Source organism: Gopherus evgoodei, chromosome 13, assembly GCF_007399415.2.
Source record: "Gopherus evgoodei ecotype Sinaloan lineage chromosome 13, rGopEvg1_v1.p, whole genome shotgun sequence".
NCBI lineage: Eukaryota > Metazoa > Chordata > Testudines > Testudinidae > Gopherus > Gopherus evgoodei.
Genome location: NC_044334.1, coordinates 8226006 through 8249610, shown reverse-complemented (window position 1 = coordinate 8249610; position 23605 = coordinate 8226006). Strand labels below are relative to the sequence as shown.

The 23605-nt window shown below is 43.6% G+C and overlaps 1 protein-coding gene across 4 annotated transcripts in view; it reads left to right on the top strand.

Annotated features, from left to right (window-relative positions):
- The first annotated feature begins 688 nt into the window (after positions 1-688).
- The window catches only part of RILPL1 (Rab interacting lysosomal protein like 1), a 36290-nt gene continuing 13373 nt past the window's right edge, over positions 689-23605 (top strand). The window contains exons 1-4 of one of the 4 annotated variants that reach the window (XM_030583125.1): positions 689-1634; positions 5871-6021; positions 13482-13600; positions 15041-15259. In XM_030583125.1, coding sequence (XP_030438985.1) covers positions 1335-1634; positions 5871-6021; positions 13482-13600; positions 15041-15259 — 789 coding nt within the window. In that variant the 5' untranslated portion in view covers positions 689-1334. The remainder of the gene's footprint in view (positions 1635-5870; positions 6022-13481; positions 13601-15040; positions 15260-23605) is intronic. The other 3 variants (XM_030583124.1, XM_030583126.1, XM_030583123.1) reach the window with 3 other exon arrangements.

Here is a 23605-nt window from a genome sequence, read left to right as displayed (position 1 = left end):
GGACTTCTTAGAACATTATGCCTGGTAGTGTTTGCAGGATCAGGCCCAAAGGTAAAAACAATGATCAGTTAAGCCAGCAAAATCAATTTACTTCAATATTAGGGCTCAAAACCTGCAACTGGATCTGTGCCAGTGGACCCTGTACACCTGAGCAGACACACTGACTTCCATGTTTACAGGATGAGGCTCAAATGTTTTCTATCCTAGGTAATGCCACTAACTACAAAGTGACTTCTAATGATGGCAGTAACTAGCTTATAGGATCAGGTCTTCTGTTCCCACTGCAAAACACTCGAAAAGTTCATGTTTAAAAATTTTATCTTCACTTAAGAAAGAATTCTCAAGACTTTTGCTGCCTCCTTTTTAAGGTGCTTTGAGATCCACTTGTGAGAAAATGTAGGAGCTAGATATGATTAATAAAATAGTTAAATCTCTGTAATTCAACACAGATTTAAAAATCTCCTTGTTGTTTTTGTATCCTAAGTAACGTGATCACACGATAATTGAATACTAAATAATTATTTGTTACATCAGCATAATAAAACTGTATTACGTACTGTATCTTGATGTAGCTATTTGCTCTTTTTGCTGTCCAGCGAACAATTGTGGCACCAGACAAACCTTGTCATTCAGATGAAATCAGACCTGCTGAGGTTGTACAACTGTTGAGGCGAGGGGATCATTACAGAAAGAATATGTAAATATGCACAATATTTATCCAGGAGAAATAATATTGGAGAGATATCAAGCTAGCCGTTTTAAGTGAACTTTTACTGTTGACATCACATTTCTCCAGCTTCTCCCCCCACCCCGGATCCAGACTTACACGTTACCCAGACACGCTGTTTGATGCGCCACACTGATTTCCAGCGAGGCCGGCGTGTTTTGAGAAGCTTGGTGTGGAGCGCTGTAAACACGAGACCGGCCAGCAGACAGACACAGGCGCGCCTCAGACACGCAGGAAGTGTTTCCTAGTTGGGAAAAGAAGCATCACGTGCTCCCCAAATCTCGCTTCCCATCCCCAGCTCCTGCTATCCCAACTCGGAAGGCAGCAGGCATGCGTGGGGTCCTCCTCCTCGCCTGGTGACAGGCTGGGGTTATTGGCACGGAGCAGGGCGGGGAGGTGGGACTGGCGGGGGAGCTCGCTCGCTCGCTCTCAGCTGTTCCGATGCAAAAGCCAGGCCAGCGCGCAGCCTGCGGCAGCCCCCTTTAGCAGCGCAGCACCGAGCAGAAGTTGGCAAGTTGCTGCTTGGGAAGGGCAGGCGGCTCCGGCGCCGGAGGGGGGCGGCTGCGGTCTATGAGGGACTCCCGGGCGCCGCAGGAACCGGCGATCCATGGACGCGGGTGGGGGTGTCTCCTCCTCGGCCCTGGAGAAGAACGTGGCGGAGCTGACGGTCATGGACGTGTACGACATCGCCTCGCTGGTGGGGCAGGAGTTCGAGCGGGTCATTGACCAGCACGGCTGCGAGGCCATCGCCCGCCTCATGCCCAAGGTGGTGCGGGTGCTGGAGATCCTGGAGGTGCTGGTGAGCCGCAATCACATCAACCCCGAAATGGAGGAGCTGCGGCTGGAGCTGGATCGGCTCCGGCTGGAGAGGATGGACCGGATCGAGAAGGAGAAGAAGCACCAGAAGGTGGGGGACTTGGGGGGGTAGGGAAGAAAGGAGACGGTAGAAGGGGGGGGCTCTTGTGCATTCACAACGGGAAAGGGGGGGCTCTTGTGCATTCACAAGGGGAAGGGGGGGGCTCTTGTGCATTCACAACGGAAGGATATCGCAGTGCTGAACTTGTCCGGCCCGCTTTCCCGTGGGAAGCGCTAGGACTCCTCTGCAAACTCCTGGAGGGACCCACGGGGGGGGGGAGGTCTGCCGCCCCCTAAATCCTGCCCCTTGCTGCCGCCCGAGGCTGGGACTTCCCGGCGCTGGCCCCGCCAGACTTTCTCCACTCGGCGGATTCGAACACAGAGCGAGAGGAGCCGGGGGTGGGGCCGAGGCGCTGCAGCGCCCCCCCCCCCCCCGGGAGCCAGAGGAAATGAGGATGGAGGGGGGAAGGGGCCCGGCTCTGAGTGCCGGCGTGGGGGGGGGGGGGGTGCCAGATACCAACCGCTTCACTTAGGGACTCTTCTCTGGGGAGATTCCTGCCCCCGCCCGGGAGCAGAGCTCTGTAGGAACACTGAGGACTATGCCCTGGGGGGAGGGGGAAATAGCCTCCTCCTTTGCGGGACAGGGAAAGACCCAGAGCTTGAAGCCAGTGCCAGAGCTGAGCAGAACTTCCCAGGGTCTGGCTCCCAGACTCCTGCTCAGTCCACTAGCCCTGCTCTGGGGCTGGCCATCTGGCAGTCCTGGAGGAGGAAGCTGGACAGAGGGTGACGGTGGGGCCTATTTCGTTCCCTCTGTGCGGTGTCCAGTGACTCCTCAGGGTATGGCTGCACTGCAATTAGACCCTGCAGCTGGCCTGTGCCAGCTCATGGGGCTTGGCCTTAAGGGCTGTTTAGTTGCTGTGTAGAAAGTCCAGCTCGAGCTTGGATCCTCCCATCTTGCAGGGTTCTAGAGCCTGAGCCGGAACCTCGACACTGCAATTAAACAGCCCCTTAGCCTGAGCCTTGTGAGCCTGAGGTAGCAGGCACAGGCCAGCCACAGGTTTTTAATTGCAGACTAGACGTACCCTTAGATACCTGCGAGAAGCGGTGGGCGCTGCCTGGGGTCCTCTGTTCAGTTCCTCTTCTGGTTCCCTGATTTTCAACCTTTGACCTCACTTCCATCCCTGTTTTTCCTTCATTGTCCCACACATTCCTTGTAGCCAGAGCTTAGTGGTTCCTCTGGCTTAGCTGAGGGCACAGGCCTTTAATATTGGGTGGGCCTAGACCCCCCTCTCCCAGACCTGAAACTGATGTGGCCTCTTTGAGGAGCAATGCAATATTTGGACTAAGCTGCTACCAACATAGTGCTCCCACTCACCTGGATGCCAGAAACAGACATCCTTTCTCAAACCCTGTTACCCTCATGTGGCACAGGACAACATGAGCATCTTTGATTATTGTATTAGAAGTGATCAGGTTTATTTAGAAAACTATCCAAATAACTGTGATTTGGATAAAAATTGCTTCTTTTAGCAACTCACTTCCATGTCATCACGGGTGTCTTCCTGTACGATTGCTAGTTCTGACACAGATGCAAAATAAAGATATTTATAGAATTTCTCAAAGCTAACCCCACAAACTCAAGATAAAGTTAAATACAAAACTTCCTCAAACCCTGCAAAGATATCAGGTAGAAATGTAGCTAAATATATTAAAAAGCCCAGTGCTGGACTAGAGACTTCTCACCTAACATTGTACAGATAGGAATTGTGCACAATAGTGCCTTTAGAAGTGAAGGAGGAAAAAAGTACTGGTAAATCCCTAGGGAGTGATCTCGTCTCTTTCGATCCAGGTAACAGGAGGAAAAACAGGCAGGAGCAGATTTTCTTCCCACTCTCCTTTCCTTGCCCTTCTAAGCCCCACCCCGATCTAGAAAACTATTTCTGAATGAGCAGGAACTCATTCTCCAGCCCTCTTCAGTCCTTGGTCCCTCTGCTAGAATGGAACTGTATGCCTTGACACCTAACTCTCATGGTATTTTTGTACACTGAGCACCTGTATGGTAAAAACTACTATGACTTGAGACCCACCGACTTATTTTATAGGGGCCATCAAACAGTGAGTAGGTAAAATCACTTTTTCACTATTAAAAGAGAATGCTATAGTGGGTAGCAGCACCAGAAACTTTAATATTAGTTTATATTCAGTGTGGACACTCCTAAAAGTCAGTGCATGTTTTTAAAGTTTCCCTATACATGTGATCATCACATGTCATTCTAGGGGCTACAATATTAGGATCTCTGCAGACTTTGTGTCTGGCAAAAAAGTTTAAGCACAGATGTAAGTTTTTCCCATAGATATAAATATTTCAGGATAGAGAGAATGGTAATACACATTAATAGCCATAACGTAGGGATCAGTTTGACATTCCCCTGTGCTTCTCTAATATTTCAGCCCCCCCAACAGTGATAATTCCATCTTGGTCTAGTCTGAGAAGCATGAAGCACGCTCTTGGAAACTATAAGTAACAACTACATGAGGCTGAATTTTGGACTAAAATGACTGTGTAATTGGGCCTGAAAATGGATGGCAGTGTGATTTCATAGGGACATAGGACTAGGAGGGACCTCCTGGGTCATCAGATCCAATCCCCTGCTGTTTCCAGCATCCCTATCATGAAATCCCATCAGAAGTTTATCTAGTTTCTCCTTAAAATGATTTAAGTTCTTTGTCCCCAGAACTTCCAGTGGAAGGCTCTTTTAGAACCTTCTTCTTCTTATGCTTAGAAACCTTCTAATTTCCAGCCTAAATGTATTCATGGCCAGTTTATACCCAGGTGTTCTTATGCCGAAATAGTCTTCTAATTTTGTAAGAGAGTTTTTATTTAGATCTAGCATTAGGGACGGAAGGATTTGATTGTTATTGATAAACATTGATTTCACTGCACACACAAACTGACAAATATTTCCATCAATAATTATCAAAACTTACAGACAAGCAAAGTAAGGAAAATGCTTGTTGAGAACTTCTTAGAGTTTGATTTAAGGATATTTACTTTGCATATTTTGACATGTGCTCGACAATTTGTATTTTAACAGTTATAAAAACTAACTTTTTGAATCAGAGTCTACTGTTATTAAATAATTATTGTCTGAACTCTCCCTTATCTGAGCCCCCTCATAATTTCCCACAATTTAACAAAAAAAAAAATCAGGAAACATGCTTAAAACCCATAGTTTTGCACACCTGCAAACAATTTAAACACATTTAAAATAATTGCTTAAAAATTGATATTATCCATCACAATTATTTAAAATAAAATTAATTCTGCCAAGCCTATCTATCATGTATTCTTTTCAGCAAAAGTTAACTCTAGCTCTGTGTTAGAGCTGTGCTTTGATTTTGAAGTTTCATATAGTTACAACAAGCTCTTGTAGAATTACATGTGGAAAAATCAGCAGGTAGCTCAGCCTAGGATTCCACGTTCTGAGCATGGCTTTCTTGTTAATCACAGCACATTCATTAAAATGGAGTGCAGATTGCCCCAGTGAGAATTACTGATATTTGTGATGAAGCTTTCAAAATATAGATATAAATATGATCGCCACTATTCCAGGAAGTCTTTATACTTAGTATCCTAATTTGACCTTTCCTGGAATTGGTAACAGCTGCTCTTGACACAAAGTGGCCTGAATAAAGGTAGTTGCTATTTTGAATAGTTTTGCTGTTCTCTTTATAATTAACACTGCAAAATGTGATTACAGTATATTAGAATAAGAAAAAGGAAGCATAAGCTAATAGTTAAAACAGAAGCCTGGGTAACAGGAGCTCTGGCTTCCAATATGAAAAAAAACCTCTATGTTCTACAGTATCATACATGGCACCATCACTAATCTAAACTGTACCGTTATGGAACATTGTGATATTTAAAAAAAAAAAAAAAAAAAGCATGTCCAACTCTGCCACTGACTGACCTCACAAGTGTTGTGAACAGTGTGTTTATACTACACTGAGTCTGCTGCCTAGAACTCAGGAGATCTGGCCTCAATTCGTGCCTCTTATATGGACTTCTGTTGTGACCTTGAGAAAGGCAGCTGAGGCATACAGAGATTATATGGCTGTCTGTGAAAGGGGAGTAATTGAGGTCCTCGACTAGAAGTTCAGAGTATTATTATAAAAGAGTAGCTTTAGAGGAGAATTGCTAGTGTATTCTGCAAATAGTTTTGGTCAAAGGCTATTGATTGTATATTTTACAGCATTCATGTTATGTCATGATCTGGCTTTACTTTAGGAACTAGAACTGGTGGAGGATGTATGGAGAGGGGAAGCACAGGATCTTCTTACCCAAATTGCTCAGCTTCAGGAAGAGAACAAACAGCTGATGACAAACCTATCGCACAAAGACATCAATTTCACAGAAGAGGAATTTCAGAAACACGAAGGCAAGTTTAACATTTGAAATTCAGTGAAGGTATTTTGTTTTTAAAGTCATCCCTGATCAAAGTGTCTTGATTGTACATTTCAGCTTGTTCCTGTAGATTGCTGCACGTCTGTTTTATCGGGATACAAAAGCTATGAATTAATTCTGGAAACAAAATAAAGATTGGAACAGAGTTTTTCACTTGTTTGGATGAGAAAATTTAAAAAAGCAAAACCTAGTTCTCTTTTCATTTAACATAACATTTTTTGAGGATAGCAACTTGTTAAAAATGTCCTTTAATGAATTTTTTTTTATTATAGATAGATCTAGCCACTTAATAATTGTATGCGTATGATAGTGTGGAAATATACAAATCAGCATTCACACTTGGGCATTTAGTTCAGCATATTTGATTGTAAAGCAATTATTCAGGCTCCCTTCTGCTGAATTGTCAATACCAATTAATCCACAACATGCAGCGTTCAGGGGTGGGGGAATTCATATTTTGAAAAATCACCATGTGGTCTCAGATGTCTTGCCAGAACTTCAGAAACCATCTCAATAAATTGCACAAAAGAGGGGGAAGTGGTTACAGGAAGGAATTAAACACTAATTCAGGCCTCGTAATGAGTTTTATTTTGGGAGAGAGGCTAAATTTATAATCAGGACAGTGCGTAAGCACCAAGGAGAGAGAGCCAGTAACTTTAAGCACTTGCTTCATCTCAGTTCTCAAGTTCTAAGGCTCGTTGGGAGGTTGTGTCTCTCACAGTATCAAATGGGCAGAAATCTGATTAGCTGATCATGGTCCTGAACCACAATCCAATACTGCAATTGGTTCTGTGTGGACAGATGCTGATGCCCATCTGGAGCCATGCTGACTTCACTGGGTCTCTGCACAGGCACAGACATCGACCTGCAGGATCACAGCCTGTTAGTACAACTGCTCAGATCAAAGATCAGAGTAAACATTCTGCTCATTTAAAAATATTTTTTACAAGTAACAGTACCTCATCTTGAGACCTTGTAAAGGCCAGGCACTTACTAGTGGCTAATGGCCCTTTGCCTCCCCAATGCACCTGCTCCACCAGCATTGAATTCAGCCCTTAGGCTTGAGTACCACTGTACTTCATCTGCAGAAGAGTGTTAATGGCATATTACAGAGAGGGATCTTCCCTCTCAAGATCAGTGTTTCTTTAAAATAAATGCAGCTCTTCCAATTTAACAGGCTGTATTTGAGCTAGTTTTCACAATTTCGTTAGAATTTAAAGGACTATTGATTCCATGAAAAGTGTCAGAATATGAAATAAAGATGAGTCATAGACTATAAAAAAATTGGAAAAAACAACATGTCAATGGGTGACCCAGCTCAGCGCAGTCTATATGCTTGTATTTAAATTACTCTTGAATTTAAATAGCCAAGCAGGTGCCAGACATGGTTTTCAAGGTTATTTTTACTTCGTGTGGTAGAGAGAGAAAAAACTGTCCACTGTCTGAGGGCCAACATCTCATTTATTTCAGTAAGAGCAGAATGTGACTCAAACTGATACAGATTAACAGTGATCCTAACTGGGAATCCCTTATGTCTGACATCGGGAGTCACTGATGCCTATTCTCATTGGAGAATTTTGCTGGTTAACAAATGGGACCAGGATTGGACTGCACTTCATGTTAAAGTTTTAATTTGTTCTGGTAGGAAACACTGAAACAGATGCTTGATTTTAAGGGCAACTGATTGACAGAGTAGAAAAAAAAAATAACCAGACACACAGTGAGTTGCTGGATGCAGCTTTCCAAGTCCCAAAGCTCAGTTCATGTAGCTGTAATCAGGTTCTAATCTTTACACCCTAGCATGATTTAGTAGGCGTGATCATGTCTCCTAGTGGCTGGCCTCAGGGACTAACAGTCTGCTGCTTAATCAGCTGATAACTACAGAAGTCCTCTCTAGCTCAAGCAGCAGAGGCCTGTGGCTTTGGTGTTAAGAGCTCAGGTTCAGTCCCTGGCAATGACTGTGTTATCTGATTGTATGTAGCCTCAGTTTACTACACTTGGAACTCCTGCACCCCACTGCATTCATATCCCTCCTGAAAACATGAATCTTCTGTGAGGTCTTTCAGCGATAATGAGGGCTTGTGGTTGGACATGTTGAGACCACTGCCCAGTACCGTGTCACTGTTTCCTTTCACTCTTCTGGCTGCATCTGTCTTCTCTTGTCCTATAGCTGGATGGTAAGCTCTTTGTGGCAGGAACTGACTCTTTGCTTGGTGATTGCACAACCTGTAGCACATGGTTGTCCTGGCCCATGAGTGGATCTCCTAGGTACCACATGAATGTCAATAATGGTTATTTGAAGTCACAGTCACTCATGGAAGGAGAGACTAGAAGGGTTAAAATCACATATTTATAGTAAACAAAATTGGCAAGAGTGACAGCTCGCAGTACTGTCATCAAAATCTGCATTTCCTATGCAATAACAATGGCTTAAAGCCACTTTATAGTAGTCCTGAACCTCTCTTCTGACAAGCAGGGTTCATCTCTGCAGCAGCCGTGCAGGGTGACAGGCAGGAGAGAGAGGCTGCCATCCCTTCTGCAATGCTGCTGTCCTGTGTCTGAGCCTGATTCTGCACCATGGAAGTCAATGGGATTTTTGCCAGGGACTTCAGTGTGAAGAGGATCAAACCCCCTCTCTCAGCAAAGGCAGCAGGAACTGCAGTGGCTCTCAACCCAGCTGTCTGAGCTCTGCTCCCCTCCAAACCCAAAGAAATCACAGAATTTGATTCCCCACCCCTGGGACCACGTGAGAAACCACGAGCCCTAATTCTGAGCATTCCTGGTGCATCTCAGTCTCCCACACAGCTCAGGTTTTATACAGGCAGCTTTCAAGTTTCTCAGGGAAATTGATTCAAGTTGTTGTCAACTGTCACAGCACCTGCAGAACTCCCATTGTCTCAGCATCATGGATATTATAGAAAAAAATCACAGAATCTATGACAAACGCAGTATTAATAATAACCCACCCCCATGTACTGAGTGTATTTCAAGGAAATATTCAACAGCAACAGAAAGGTAGATGTGTGAACCTATGTATAATAATGTTTAGCCAGTATTCTGCATCTATATAGACTGGGGTCCTTTGGAGCAAGGACTTCTGTACTTTGAATAAACACACTGCGAGTGCTCAAACAATTAAAGGAAAACGTAGTGAAATACCTCTAGTGGCCTTGTTCCATAAGGCAGCTCTTTTAGCTTGAAGAATGACCTGTAGCAACTCATCCTTACTGCTGTTCAGTCCTGCACACCTTAAGCGTGAGCCCCTGGGCTTTGTGAGTTTGAGCAGAGGCCTTCAAGAAGCAGAGCAAGGTTAATATGAAAATTGTATGGCAGAAAAAAGAATTCTAAGTAAATACAGCAGGATCTTGGGCTGTAGCTGCAGTGTTACAAATGTGACTCCTATTCATGAGACCAAATTAATACCTAGTATAACGCCGGTGACTGAACAGAATATATCCCTGGTGTAACCCCCACTGATCCAAGGTTGGACCTTGGAGCTGGCCCAAGGCATGTCAGAGGGGGCATGCAGATGTCCTGGCATCTGTGCTGCTCTATAAGCTGAGCAGTATAGGAGGTCACATATCCTGCCATCTCAGGTAGGATCAGCGTTGTGATGGGTACAATAAGCAGGAGATCCCAACAAACAAGAATCACAAAAACCTCTCATGTATGTGTTCTGAAGACACTCAGTTACTCTCCACTTCTCATCAGATCCTGAATCAGACTTGGGTTAGGATTTGGTTTGGTTCCCAGTTACTGAGGACAGTTTCAGGTAAGAGACAATCTACAGTCTTAAAGAAAGTGTTACTGTGTCAAATTAATTATTCTGCCTGGAGATATGGCCTAAGGGCCAAATCCTGGAATGTGCAGAGCAACCTCAGCTCAGTCTGGTAAGGCAATGGGAGTTGAGGGCTGCCCCGCAGCTCACAGGATCAGAAGCCACAATTGCCAGGAAGGAGATGAGATGAGATTTTGCATTTGCTTATCCTGGAACCTGTCCTACCCCATATTTGGATCTTTAATCTGACTTCACGTGTCGTATTGTAACATCAGACAACTCCTTGGAGACTGTAGCCTGCACTTGCATGGAGACATCCTCAATGATCTCATAAGCCTTGTCCCACATCTTTAATTTCCATGATCCTTAATCCATTTGATGAAAACTCAGACAGGGCCTGACCCTCTAAAACAACTTACTAGCTTTTCTTATATACCACTCCTCCCTCCAATGCCCTGGTAGAGATGACCTTTCTTCTGCCTTTGCATAGCTCAGGTAGCTTCCTGGCAGAGGATAAGTCAAGAACCCTTAACCACGGTCTAGACAGTTCCTATTAAAATTCTCTTGCAAATGTAGGAGCGAGCAGTATATTTAAATTAAGTATTTATATTGTGGGCCCTGCTCTACAAATGCGTCAGTAGACAGAGTCCCTGACCATAAACAGTCAAGATTATTTTTAAACTGCTTGCTTTCTTACCATCCTATGGAACAATGCATCAACCGCACCGATCCAAAGGAAATTGCTGATGAGATGTGCTTAAGGAAACCAGCTGGGTGTGCCATTTTAACATCTTGCAGATACACGATTGGGAATCATTCAGGGTTAATTATTTCACACTTAGTACACTTACTGCATGTTTAAGAAAATGTGGAGGAGTAAAATGATTGTGGAACAAAAACATCCCCACCCACCCTTGTCCTGGAAAAAAGCCCAGTGATCTGTGTACATGTCTGAAATCTTTCATATTCACCAAGAGTTAAAGAGGAAAACAAGAGAGGAGGGGGAAAGGAGTTAACTGAAAATTAGAATAAGGCTTTGCTCCTGAAATTGCACCTGCTAGCTATGAATCAGGGAGAAACTTGCTTTTAGAACAGCTAGTCCCTCCGTACTGAGAAGGAAAGTTTTTAAGGGCAGGTGTTTTAGGCCCTGATCTTGCATCTGGCTCCGCATGTGTGGGTCCCAGTGCCCAACTGATATTTGCTAGCAGGCTATGAAGGATTAGCCATAAAATGGAACTAGTGTTGACAAGATACCTGTGTAAAGGCACACAGTGCTAAGCTATGCTGGCTTCTTTGCTTATTCATTTATAATGGGGTTCTTACTCTTTTGTAGAAGTTAGCAGGGGTGCATTGTATTACTATTCCAATTTTACAAATCAGGAAACAGAAACACGGAGGTGTAGCGACCTGCCCAAGATCATACAGAGAGTCAGTAGCAGCACTGGGAATAGGATCACAGTGTCCTAGCTCCCCCGGTGTGTGCTTCAACAGGAGAGTGCAGACATAGTAAAAACAGTTTGTAGTCCAGGAGCCCATTTCTCTTCCCCACAGGATACCAGTAACACCCACTGAAGTGAATGAGAATCACTGGTGTCCTACAAAGCAGTAGAGACTGGAGAGAGAGAGTGAGTGTGAATCAGGCCCCAGCAGGAGGGCTGGCAGGTTTAAGCAGTTTACTGAGAAATAGAAGAAAATAAATATAAGACAAATAAGCTCACCATGAACATCTGAGTCACTCCAGAGGCTTTATAGATTTTCACAGTAACACACTCTCTAAAACATCTTACTGGCTTTTCTTATATACCACTCCTCCCTCCAATGCTCTGGTAGAGATTACCTTTCTTCTGCCTTTGCATAGCTCAGGTAACTTCCTGATTTCTTTTGCAGTGGCAGAGGGAGACTGCTGCTCTCCCTCCTCTGCAGTCATGTGCTTTTGCACCTCATTAGGAACCTGCACCTGCTCCAAATTGCAAGCTGTAGAAAAACTGGCTGTCAAAGGCAGGCTCCCTGAAGTGGAGTGGAATTATTCACTCTCTTCCACCCACTTGTCTCTTTCAGGTTTGTCTTGCTCTTGTCTGCTGTCAGTGCACTGTTAACATCAGTGCTCTTCAGGGTAGGGCTTGGCTCTTAAAAGGGTTCTCCTCTGACTTGGGGTGAGGGAATTTGTGTCACCTGGCATTTGGGTCTACCCACACTCCAAGTGGTAAAAGGAAAAACCAGTAAGAAATGAGTCAGCTCATGATACAGAGCAAAGAACAGACTCTGCAAACCCAAGGTGGGTAAACCTGCTTACACAGCACATTTCAGCTGAGAATTGCCATACTGTGTTAAAAAGGGCTTTGAATTTGGCCTCACAATTACCTCATTGGGGTAAGTACATTATTATAATCTATAGTTAATAGAGGGGAAGGCAAGGGAACAGAGGTTAGGTGCCTTGCTTAAGGTCACACAGCTAGTCAGTAGCAGGACTAGGCAAAGAACCCTGGATTCTGAGTCCCAGATTCCTGCTTTAACCACTAAATTGCACGTTGGCCAGGGCATCTCTAGTGTCCCTGTTGATAGCTCATTAGCCGCAGGCCACCCATTCACTAGCACAGAATTATGTATCTGTATTAGATACAATTAAAAATTATCTTACTTGATCTGATAAGAATATCAAACTGCAGGTCTCTGTAGAATGATGATTAGCTGTGAAGCAATTGTAATGAATTTATCACCTCACCATCTTAAACACTTGGCTACATTAGCAGGACAATATGCTATTGTTCTTTGTTGCTATACTGCCCACAACTGAAGTCCTTAAGTGCTGTATTGTCTCTCCATACTGGTGGTTAATGGGGGAGAGTTTCCAGTTTTGTGATTCTGATATTATCCTAATGAATTGTTGGTCAAACTGCAAGTTAATTTAATCCCTTGTTAATCTTTAAACGGTATTGATGGAGAGACTTTTTACAATACTTCGAACAGGCTTTACAAGGGAATTCTATCTTTTTTTCCTCCTTTGTAAAGTGTAATTATTTTAAATCTGAATCACTACAATGGAAGGAGAGAGGAAGTTAGAATGGAAGAAACATATATGGCACAATCCTAACTCAGGTTAAATACCTGTTAAATTTGCTCTGACTTTGGTCTGCAGGATCTAGGAAACTAGAAATGGAGATGCAGAATGTCAGCTCAGGCCCCAGTATAGTGGCATGCATATACAATTGGAATAGATCTTGCCAATGCAAAATGCCATCTCCCACTCCAGAGAGAGAACTTTTTTCTTCATTAAATAGAAAACCTTGTAGGGAGTGCTTAACAAGATTACAGGCCATTCATCCATGGGATCAATACATAAATATCACCACTGGATATATCATATAGAAGCACAGTAATGGTATTACATACATTTGCTTATAAAATATATCAGAAGCATATTCATCACTTTCAGTGTTGTGGTACACCCTGTGAACTATATAGCCAGTTTTCCCATCATCCATGAATCCAGTATATTGGCTAAATAACCTTTTTTCCTTTATCCAAGGTATTTACCCAACAACGTCTCCCTGAACATCTGGATGAATCAGACTATGTCTAGTGCCTTTCCCAAATGTTTCTTGCCATTGTCATGATCATTCTCAGTTTATTTTCTTTGTTTTGTTTTTTTAAACCAGGAATGTCGGAGAGGGAGAGGCAAGTGATGAAGAAGCTGAAGGAAGTGGTAGATAAACAAAGGGATGAGATCAGAGCCAGGGACCGGGAACTGGGACTTAAAAATGAGGATGTGGAGGCAGTAAGTGTTTCTTGCTCTTTTCCCCTCCTTGAAAGAACCACACCGATGTTTGTGACAAGTTTTAAATGAATTTAGTGCTTGTGAAGGATGCCAGATTATTATCCCTGTAGAGTCAAGTCCTCTGTGTATCTACAGAAGAGGTAAAAAAAGACTGTGAGCTCTTCAGGGCAGGCACCAAACCCTCCTCTGTGTCTGGAAAGAACCTAGCCCGTTGTGGGCATGACTGGAAACCAAGAATGACAGGGGAGCAGATTTTTCATAGGCTTAAAGGGGAATTGGGTGCCCAACTCCTATTGACTTTCAGTGTGAACTGGGCACCTAACTCCTCTAAAGCCTTTAGAAAATCTCCACTTAGGCAATGCAAACTTTTCCACGCAGCTCACATAGCCCAACTTCGCCCTTGGAGGCATCAGCTCTGGACAGGAGAGGGCTGCATGGCCCATTAAGCTTTGCTTTTCTATGCTGAGCCTGTCAACAAGAAACCCCTGCTGGGTGCTATCTTTCAAGAAACAGGGAATGAAACCACGTCATTTCACATACACTACCAGAAAGTCATGAAGGAGAGGATGGATAGGCTTGTGCTCAGGCTCTGGACTGGACTCAGGAGACCTGTGTTCAGTTCCTGACTCTGCCACAAACTGTGACCTTAAGTAAGTGACAGAATGTCTCTTTGCCACAGTTCCCCATCCCATCCTATGGCTGTCCTGTCTATTGAGATGGTAAGCGCTGCAGGGCAGGGACTGTTTCGAACTACGTGTACATACAGCACCTGGCACAGTGTGGCTCTGATGTTGGTTGGGGTCCTCTAAGCACTACCACCGTACAAGTAATTAGGCGAAAGCTTGTGCTGTCATACAGGTGTAATTCATAAAGTGCAAAAATGGCTCAGAACTTAAAAACTGGACAGTGAGAGACTCCGAAACCCAGTAATGGCTGAAACTGGTGATATTCTAAACAAAACAAGCTCTCATGCTAACACCATGCTTGTAGCTATTTCCATCACGTCACACTGACCCAATAGGCTTCAGAGTGACAATCCTGGCATCTTCATACATAGATTGATGATAATCAGACAGTAATAACCTTGACCACTTCCAACCTAGGTCAAAGCTTGATCCAATATCCCATGAGACATCCAGTCGCTGAACCTTGCTACATTTTTCTTTGGAATCTATTTCAGCAAAGCATTTGAACAGCTGGATATGACTGGAGGATAATGTTCTGTGCTGCAAGGAAAAAAAATCTCCATTTACTCTGAAAGTCAGTTGTGGAGACTGCAACTGTAGCAGATTAATTAAATGGTTAAAAATGAATGTGAAATAAAGGAGATCTTTCAAGATAAATACAACAGGAACATACTGCTAGTTCTTTAATTTAATACTTGTGATTTAATTTACCCTGGTTTAATGGAGGCATACTTACGGTGTCGCTTTATGGCAGCTGCAGCAACAACAGAACAGGCTAATGAAAATTAACCATGACCTTCGGCACAGAATCACAGTGGTTGAGGCTCAGGGGAAGGCACTGATTGAGCAGAAGGTGGAATTGGAAGCATATCTGCAAACCAAGGAACAGGAGATGGGCACTTTGAGGGCAGAGCTTGGGAAGCTGAGAGAGAAGCTACAGGGGGAGCACAGCGAAAATGGAGAAGAAATAAAGGTAAGAGGCACTTGATTCTCCCTGGGCAAGTGACTCCCAGCGTCCTATGGGACAACTGCACATCCAGGGTATATTGTGCCATCGGCTTTGAAGTGTAGATGCCCTCTGATTTCAATGGGAATTCTGATCAGATGGCCTGATACAGCTGTGAGACTGGTCCCTGGGATAAGTAGCCATTTGTACTTAGTGACCAAAACGTTCTCCAGAACTTAAAGGCGTCAGTTTGAACAGCAGTGCAGAATCTCTCAAAATTAGTACTGCCTTCCAAATGTGATGAACCTCCAACTGTTCATGTCCCTCCCAAAACACCCAGCCCACTGGCAATAATCACTGCATGTTTCAGCAGAGTTACGTTAATAAAGGTGGACGTCCAGCTAGAAAGAACCAAAGGTCCACCCATCCATTCCCATAGATAATTATAAAGTTGTGATGTAATGCTGTTGTAAGCTATAGTATCTTTGGACTGTTATTGTAGTGAGAGGCAGGGTGGTCTAGTGGATGTACCATGGGATGGCAGCCAGGAATTCCTCAAGTCTCATTAATGGTCTGGCTGCATAGTTTTGATCAAGTCACTTTTGCTACGTCTACACTGCAGGTGAAGGTGTGACTGTAGTAGGGGTAGGCATACCTGAGCTAGCTTTAATCTAGTTGGCACAGGTAATAGTAGTGAAGATGGGTGGCATGGGCTGGCAACCTGACTGTGTCTAAGTTCTGTGGTGGGCTGGTACTCAGGTGGCTATCCCATGCTGCCACATCTCTATTATTATTATCTGTGCTAGCTAGATCAAAACTAGCACCCTTAACTCTTGGCCTCTGTCTTGCTATATATAAAGTGGGGAGGGGGTGATAATACTTACCCAGCTTTAGTAAGGCACTTGAAGAACCGGGGAGGCCCTATAAAGTTTTATTATTCATTCCTTGCAGTGTAAACACTTGATATGCATTTGAGGCATCCAGGCCATGGCTGGGCCTGTGTTAGGATGTCTTATTTCCAGTTAACACAACAAGTAGTAATACCCAGGTGTTTGTAACTTCATAGGGTAGCCAGCTGGGGAATACTGCAGCCCACAGATAGCCAGTCCTATCTTTCTATAGCTGTAGCAGCTGGTCATTCAAATACACTGTGTTGATGGCACTCTTCAGTGATGGAATAGTTCTATATTGAATAAGAAAATCTCATCTATGCATTTAGCAACCTGTTGAGCTGCTGTCATATGCATCACAGGAAGTGTGACTTTCTGATTGCATGACAGATCACAGAATTCTCCAGATACAGTGACAAATAGTTGATTTGTGAGAGCAGTATTAAATACGCCTCGGGCAAACCAAAATATCTCTAGTGTCAGCTGTTGGTTTAGATTCAAGGCAGCCAGTGTTTTGGTTGTACTGTTTTGTTTTTTTTTTCCCCATACCAAAATATTTAGTGTTCCAAAATGCAGTGGCTGACGAGAGGTTTTAATCTTCACCCCACCTGTACATCTTGTAAATTCTAATGGGTCCCACGGGCGATACTGTTGTTGGTCGGTGAAATGTTTATGGCATTGGAGCGGTAGCAGTCCTCATGTTCTGCAGTAGACAAGGTCTCTTCATTTTACAGATACACTGCTGTTCAGTAGAATTCAGCCTGCTAGAACATTAAATCCCCTTTCTTCCCCACTTGCAGGACAGGTGGAAATTTTAGTGCTGCAGGACTTGTACGTGTCCGTGAAAGAATCACTGGAGGAGAAGCTGGCTACTGACATTGAGGCTTGAAACCTATGCTTAGTCTCATTGAAGTGAAATGGGAATTTCTATTGGCCTCATTTGGAACAGGACATCTAAGACCAGGGCCGGCTCTAACTTTTTTGCCACCCCAAGCAAAATAAAAAGAGTGCTGCCATGCAGTAACACCCCCCACCTCCCGGAGTGCTGCACTGCCCAAGCCCCCACTCCCCCTCGAGCGCCCTGTGGCCGAAACACACACACACACCCCCAGCGCTGCCCAGTGCAAACAAAAACAAACAATCAAAAATCCTCCAGTGCTGTTGGCTGAACCAAAAAAAAACCAAACAAAACCCGAGCGCCGCCTCGCCCCAAGGTGCCGCCCCAAGCACGTGTTTGGTTGGCTGATGTCTGGAGCCAGCCCTGTGTAAGACATAGGGTTTATACTCGTGTCCCTGGCTTAAAATTTCTTTTCCCCATCCGCTTCACTTTTGTACAGTGTGTCAGAAGGCATCTTCCCTCCACCCCATGTCAGAGGTACTGTGTGACTGTCACGCACATTGGAGGGAAAGGTGTAATGGAGATGTAAATGATGGTCTGACTTTTTCTTTTCTGGTCCCTGGCTTTTGCTTTGTTTTATTGAGGGTTAGAGACTTCAGTTCCTTTGTGGCTTAGGCTTTTCTCTAATAGTTTTGTGGCTCTGAATCCTCCCAAATTTTGTGGGAGGTGTTGTTACGATTTGGGGTTTGCCCCATATCTAATTCATACAGATGACAGCTCTGTATAAAGCAGCATCAATTATCGTTGCCCAGGCTTCCCCAATCCACTTTCATAGGCCTGCAAGTTACTGTACTAAAAATCTGCAGTAAAATCTGTGCGAGTTAAAAATCTCTTGTATGTTACAGCGTTTGTGGCAAGTAAACAGAAGTGTTATGGTTGAGTTCCAGTTTCTATTCTAAAGCTTCCCACCCCCCACGTTTTTAAAACAATTCCTCTTTTTGGGGAAGAAACTCTCCATTGGTCTGGCTTTTTCTGAGTATGTGTATGGGGAAGGGTAGAAAGAATATACTGTACTTTGAGCCTAACTTTCCTTTCACTTCTTATACTGGTATAAACCATTACTTCAGTGGAGTTACCAGTCTAAAACTGGTGTAAGGAAGAGGAGAATTGGGCCCTGTATCTTTTGCACTTGCATAACTTAAACAGTTGACTGTCTAGAAACTTCAGACTTGGTGCATATCACAGCCTTCACAGGCAGGAGAAGGAATCTGTGTGCCTGAGGGTTTAAAGGGAGACAAGAGAAGCTGTGACTAAAACAGGATTGGGAGTTAGATGACTTGGATTCTATTTCCTGTGCTTCTACAGACTTCTTGGTGACCTTGGGCAAATCACTTAACCTGTCTACAACTCCATTATGAGAGAGGCAGATGGGGAGGACCTGGTTTTCCTATGTAATGTAGATGACCATGTCTGTCACAGATTAGAAGCGCATTGTAACACAGCCCCTTGACTTGGCTGTAGCTTTATTGTAGATGGGCCCTCTGAGTACCCTGTATGGATGCTTTGTTGGCTTGAATGTAATGTATTGCTTCAATTATCAGTATCCACTTGTTGCAGGCAGATGAATTTGCAGTCCTAATAATGGCCAGTATGGGGCCTGTTACCCTACAGAGGGGCAGTGTAGTTTTATTACAGTCACTGCCACTAAAGTTGAGCATAGAATATTTACCTCTCTATCTACATTAGAATAGAAACCAACAGAACAGTTTACCAGCAGTGACTGAGGCGAAATAAACATTTTTTGGCCTAAAAACTTGCATAATTAATATAAAACAACTTCAAACTTGCCTCCTGGATTTATAGTGCACATGGCCAGGGTTAGTCCTTGTTAACATATGCCTTTAAAACTTAATTGTGTCATCTTGCTACAAATTTGGGGGGAGGGGTTTTTCACAGTAAATTTAACAATTTGTCAGCAGTTTGGACTGTCTCTATACAGCACCTAGCAGAGTAGGGTCCCAATCTCAGTTGTGGGCTCTGTGCTACCGTAATTTAACTAGCACAGCACTTTCCAGTAAGCCAGGTAAATTACTGGCATAGAGATCTCTCCAAACTGAAAAGTACTACCTGCCTGCACTTTATATACCTGATACCTTAACGCTTCTGTTCGGGTCTGTTGTTGTTCGTTCACTTCCAGCTTACACTATTACGTGGTGTTTGGCAACATCTCAGCAGATAACTGGCACATGCCCTCTGAAATGGAATAGCAGGCAGCTTTCCAGGTACTAAGCTGGAGAAATAGGCTGCCCTGCAGCAAAATTTTTATAAACATATCAAAGTACTTGATGTACTTGACCCTTTGCACTCTTGGAGAGGTTACAGGCCTTGGGGAAACTCACCTGCAACTTGTGTTTACATCTGTGACTGAAAGTTAGGGTCTGAGCCATGTGTCTCGAACCCACAAATAGAAATGGTCACTTCTGACAGACACACAAGTTAACCCCTGAGAGACCACAAATATAGAATAAAGGTAGGGGGGTGGGTGAGTGTTGTGCACATGTGCACACACTATATGGAGATGATCTCCATGGGATAAATATATCATGCATCTTTGACTGCCTCATCTGCACTCTGTCCACTAATCCAGTCCTCCTAGGACTATTGATTCTGAGGGTTGGATAGCTTAGTGGTTAAACCCAGTTGTGAGTTCAATCCTTGAGGGGGCCATTAAGGGATCTGGGGCAAAAATCTGTCTGGGGATTGGTCCTGCTTTGATTTGAGTAAGGGGTTGGACTAGATGACCTCCTGAGGTCCCTTCCAACCCTGATATTCTATGATTTCCTACACTCTAAGCAGCTTGCATCAGCTGCCATTGACAAATAACAGCTTGTCAAGACAATAATTTCCACCTTCATTTTACTGCACCAAATTGGACTCTTTAAATGTTCCCTCATCAGAGACTCAGGCCAGTCCTGTGCTGAGCATAATACCAATGGCAAGTGAGATGCCCCTATTTACAATGCTTCTAGCCCTGGCAAGACCTGAGATACTGACTTGAAATTGTCACATTATTCTGCACAGAATTGTTTTTGTGGGTCACTCTTAAGAGTTGTTAGTGTAATCTGAGCCCTGTACAGTAGGACTCATGGTCACAAAGCACCTGGACTTACAGGCAGAGGAATACAAAATACAGTCCCAATTTAAATAAAACAATCATGAAGCTCACTATCACATTCCTAAAAGCAGTATTTTTATAACATACGTGGCATACAGAAAATAAAGAGAGGGATGGAATGGGGAGGTATACATTTAGCAGTACTCATTTAGGATGACCTGAATAACAACATAGTGATTTTTGCCACTGGTTAATGGTGTCCTCTTCCATTCATGCTGTTAAAATCTTTGTACCAAATACACATGCACAAGATAGTGCTGTTCAATTAGCAATTTACTATCTCTTAGGCAAAACCTTCTTCCTGACACTCATTGGGTGACTATCTTATACCATGAAGCATAATGATCATAACTTATATTAAAAATCCAGATTGACCATGACATAACTGAGACACTCACTGTGACTTTTAAAAATTACCCATATCTAATGATCATTTTATTCCAATGAATATCCTGTTCATTTCACTGACCATTTGGAAGATGCCAGCATTCTAGGGATTAACAAGATTTTTCTGTCCTTTTTGTTGGCACATCATTGCTCTAACAACTGACCATCTTCCCATTCACTAAACTAATTGTGAATGTTCAGAATTAAAGCATGAATGAACAATGCTCAGGGCTGGTTACAAACCCATAAAAGTGAGGAGAGGCTGTGAACCTGCACCACTGATGCTAACTGGAGCAAGACTGAGTCCGTCAAGTGGCTATGGTATCGTTCAGCTGACTTGTCAAGAACAGACCAGGGATAATGCTACCAAACAAGTCTGCAAATATTTGTAGGCATGTTTTAAATGAACTTACATTGGCCCTATTCATGCATTAGCTTCCTATTAATGTTTGTGCAGTGGAGTGTTACTAGCACAGATGCTCATGGAAAGTAAATTTGAGTTTGTGATAAAATATTTGCAGAAATATGCAAAGCACCAAACTACAAAGTAACGTGGTGAGATTGTCTGTCTGTGTCCGTCATTGCTCTAGTGAGAGGAGAGTAATTCTGAATCAAGGTGCACTCATGTGCACAGAGGAAATAAGCAACAAGGACATGCAATGGGGATAAAGGATCAAGCAGCACCATCCATCTCATTAGAGCAAATGTACTTTTATCTTGTCTCCTTAATGGTATCCTGATTGAACTTTGCCATATAGCGAAATTCTCTATTTGCTGTAGGGTAGAGATGGGCCTGGGCAGGGAGGTCTACACAGGACCACTTTTGTTTGAAGTAGTCCATGGTCTGAAGCAATTTGAGGACCAATGTTCTAAAGAATTTTCCTATTGAGTGTTTAACGCCAGCTAAAATATTGGCTTCCCCTCTCAGGTGGCAAAGACATGTCCTGTCACAAGCATGGTATAAATGCCTCAGCAGAAGATTGCAGCCAGAGAGAGGGAAAACGAAAGCAGGAGAGAAGTAGGTAGGAAAATAAGTGAGAAAACAGAGGGGAACAGGGGCATGTGAGGATGCTCGGGTTCCCCCCGCCCGAAAAGTGACAGTGACTGTCAGTGTTTTACTAATGAATTGAATGAGCTTGGTACTAATAGTTTAAGGGATGATTTCATTGTTGTTAATTCAGCTTGGAGACCCAGCTTTGTAAACAGGCCTAGGCCCTGAGCCAGCAAGCATGAAAGTGTCTTCAGTCTCCAGAGAGAGAGGATGCTTTCTTCTCATTGCTGTAACTCATCAGTTTCATGTCAGTGGCATCTCTTCTAATTACAGCCGTTCCCATTCTTTCTGCCAGGGCGAAGGTTAGGCAGTAATTGCAGTGGCAAGCAAAAAGCTGGAATAACTACCTTCTCTGGAACTAGCACCAGAGAAGGGCTGAGTAAACTTAGCTGCATTGGCTATGTGTGTGTCAGTTTCCACTGACTTAGATGAGATCTGGACAAGATGGCTTATCTGGGGAAGGGGATGGGAAGTAAACAGAATTGAAATGGGCTTTGAAATGATGCATGTGACCAAGATGGGAGTAATTGTATGGAAAAGCATTTACGTTATGATTTCCTCTGAACATTTTGTGTTCCATAATATCCATCTTATGACATTAGGTTGCGGTAAGAAAAAAAACCTAATTGAATAGTAAGGATCTGACAAACAGAGACTAGCTGTCATTCAAGCTGCTATTCCATCCTTGCAGGACATTGGATAGAATATTCTGCAGCAACAGTTTGGACTTCTGCAAAAGTCTATTAACTAACCTTCCTCACAGCCCTGGGAGGAGGGTCAGGGTTATTTTGCTGATGGGTGAGTGGAGGGCTGGAGACAGTCAAGCCTGTATTTTCAAAAGTGGCTTGTGTTTGGATGCCCCAGTACTTGGATCCCCAAATTTAGCTGCTTAGAGCCTTTTCCTGTGAAGTGCTGAGCACCCACCATTCCCAAGTGAAGCTTGAGACCTCGAGACTAGTGAAGAATCAAGCCCTTGGAGCCTAAGATCAGGTACCTCAAACTAGAGGCCACTATTGGAAACGTCACCTTGTGTGTTTTACACAGCCACACAGTGAGTTAGAGCAAGAGGTGGAAATGAAATCCAGGAGTCCTGATTTCCTGTTCCCTGCTCCAAGCACTAGACCCCATTCCCGCCCAATGGAGAGAATGTTCTTTCAACCAATATAACAATGACAGTGTGGAGATTTTAACCCTGATCCTGCACAGAGGTACACACATGCTGAACTTTAAATACGTGAGAAATCCCATTGAACTCTATAGCACTACTCAGATACATAAAGTTAAGTGTTTACAGGAATGGGGGGGTGTCCCTAGGTTGCATATTCCCTGGAGTGCTAGAAAATGGCATTCTCAATAATAGGAGCATGTAGATCATGCTCCTAACGTAGAATATCTGCTTTCAGCGGTATATACCTGCTGTTGACATCTCCCTCACTCTAATCAATCTCGCTCTGCAGTGCTTTACAGAGGAAAAAGTGCTACCACCTTCTTTTAGATGTGGTATAAATAACTAGGTTTCATAACTAGAGGGTGGGATCTAGAAGCCAGTAGTTTTCCTGAATTGTTATAAAAATGGCCTTTTCCCTTTTTAATCAAATGAGTTTAATACCAATTAAACCCACGGGTAGCTTCCTGGGAACTAGAGCTGATTGGAAAATTTGAATATATAAAACTTTCTGCAAGAATAGTTTGGATTTAATTTTCCAACTAGCTCTACTAGAGACTATACTCCCAATTACTATGTATCGCCTATAGAACTGACATTGACAAGCAGTGCAACTTAGTGGATACAGTCTGATGGGAGCCAGCAATTCCTGAGTTCTAATCCTGACTCTACATGGACTTGCTCTGTGAGCAAGTCACTTCCTCTTCTTGTACTCTAGGCTAGGTCTACACTCCACTTTCACCAGTAAAACTTTTGTCAGTCAGGTGTGAAAAAAATACAGCCCTGACCGACAAAAGTTTTACTGACAAAAAGTGCCAGAGTGGACAGCACTTTATTGGTGGGAGATGTTCTCTCTCACCAACAAAG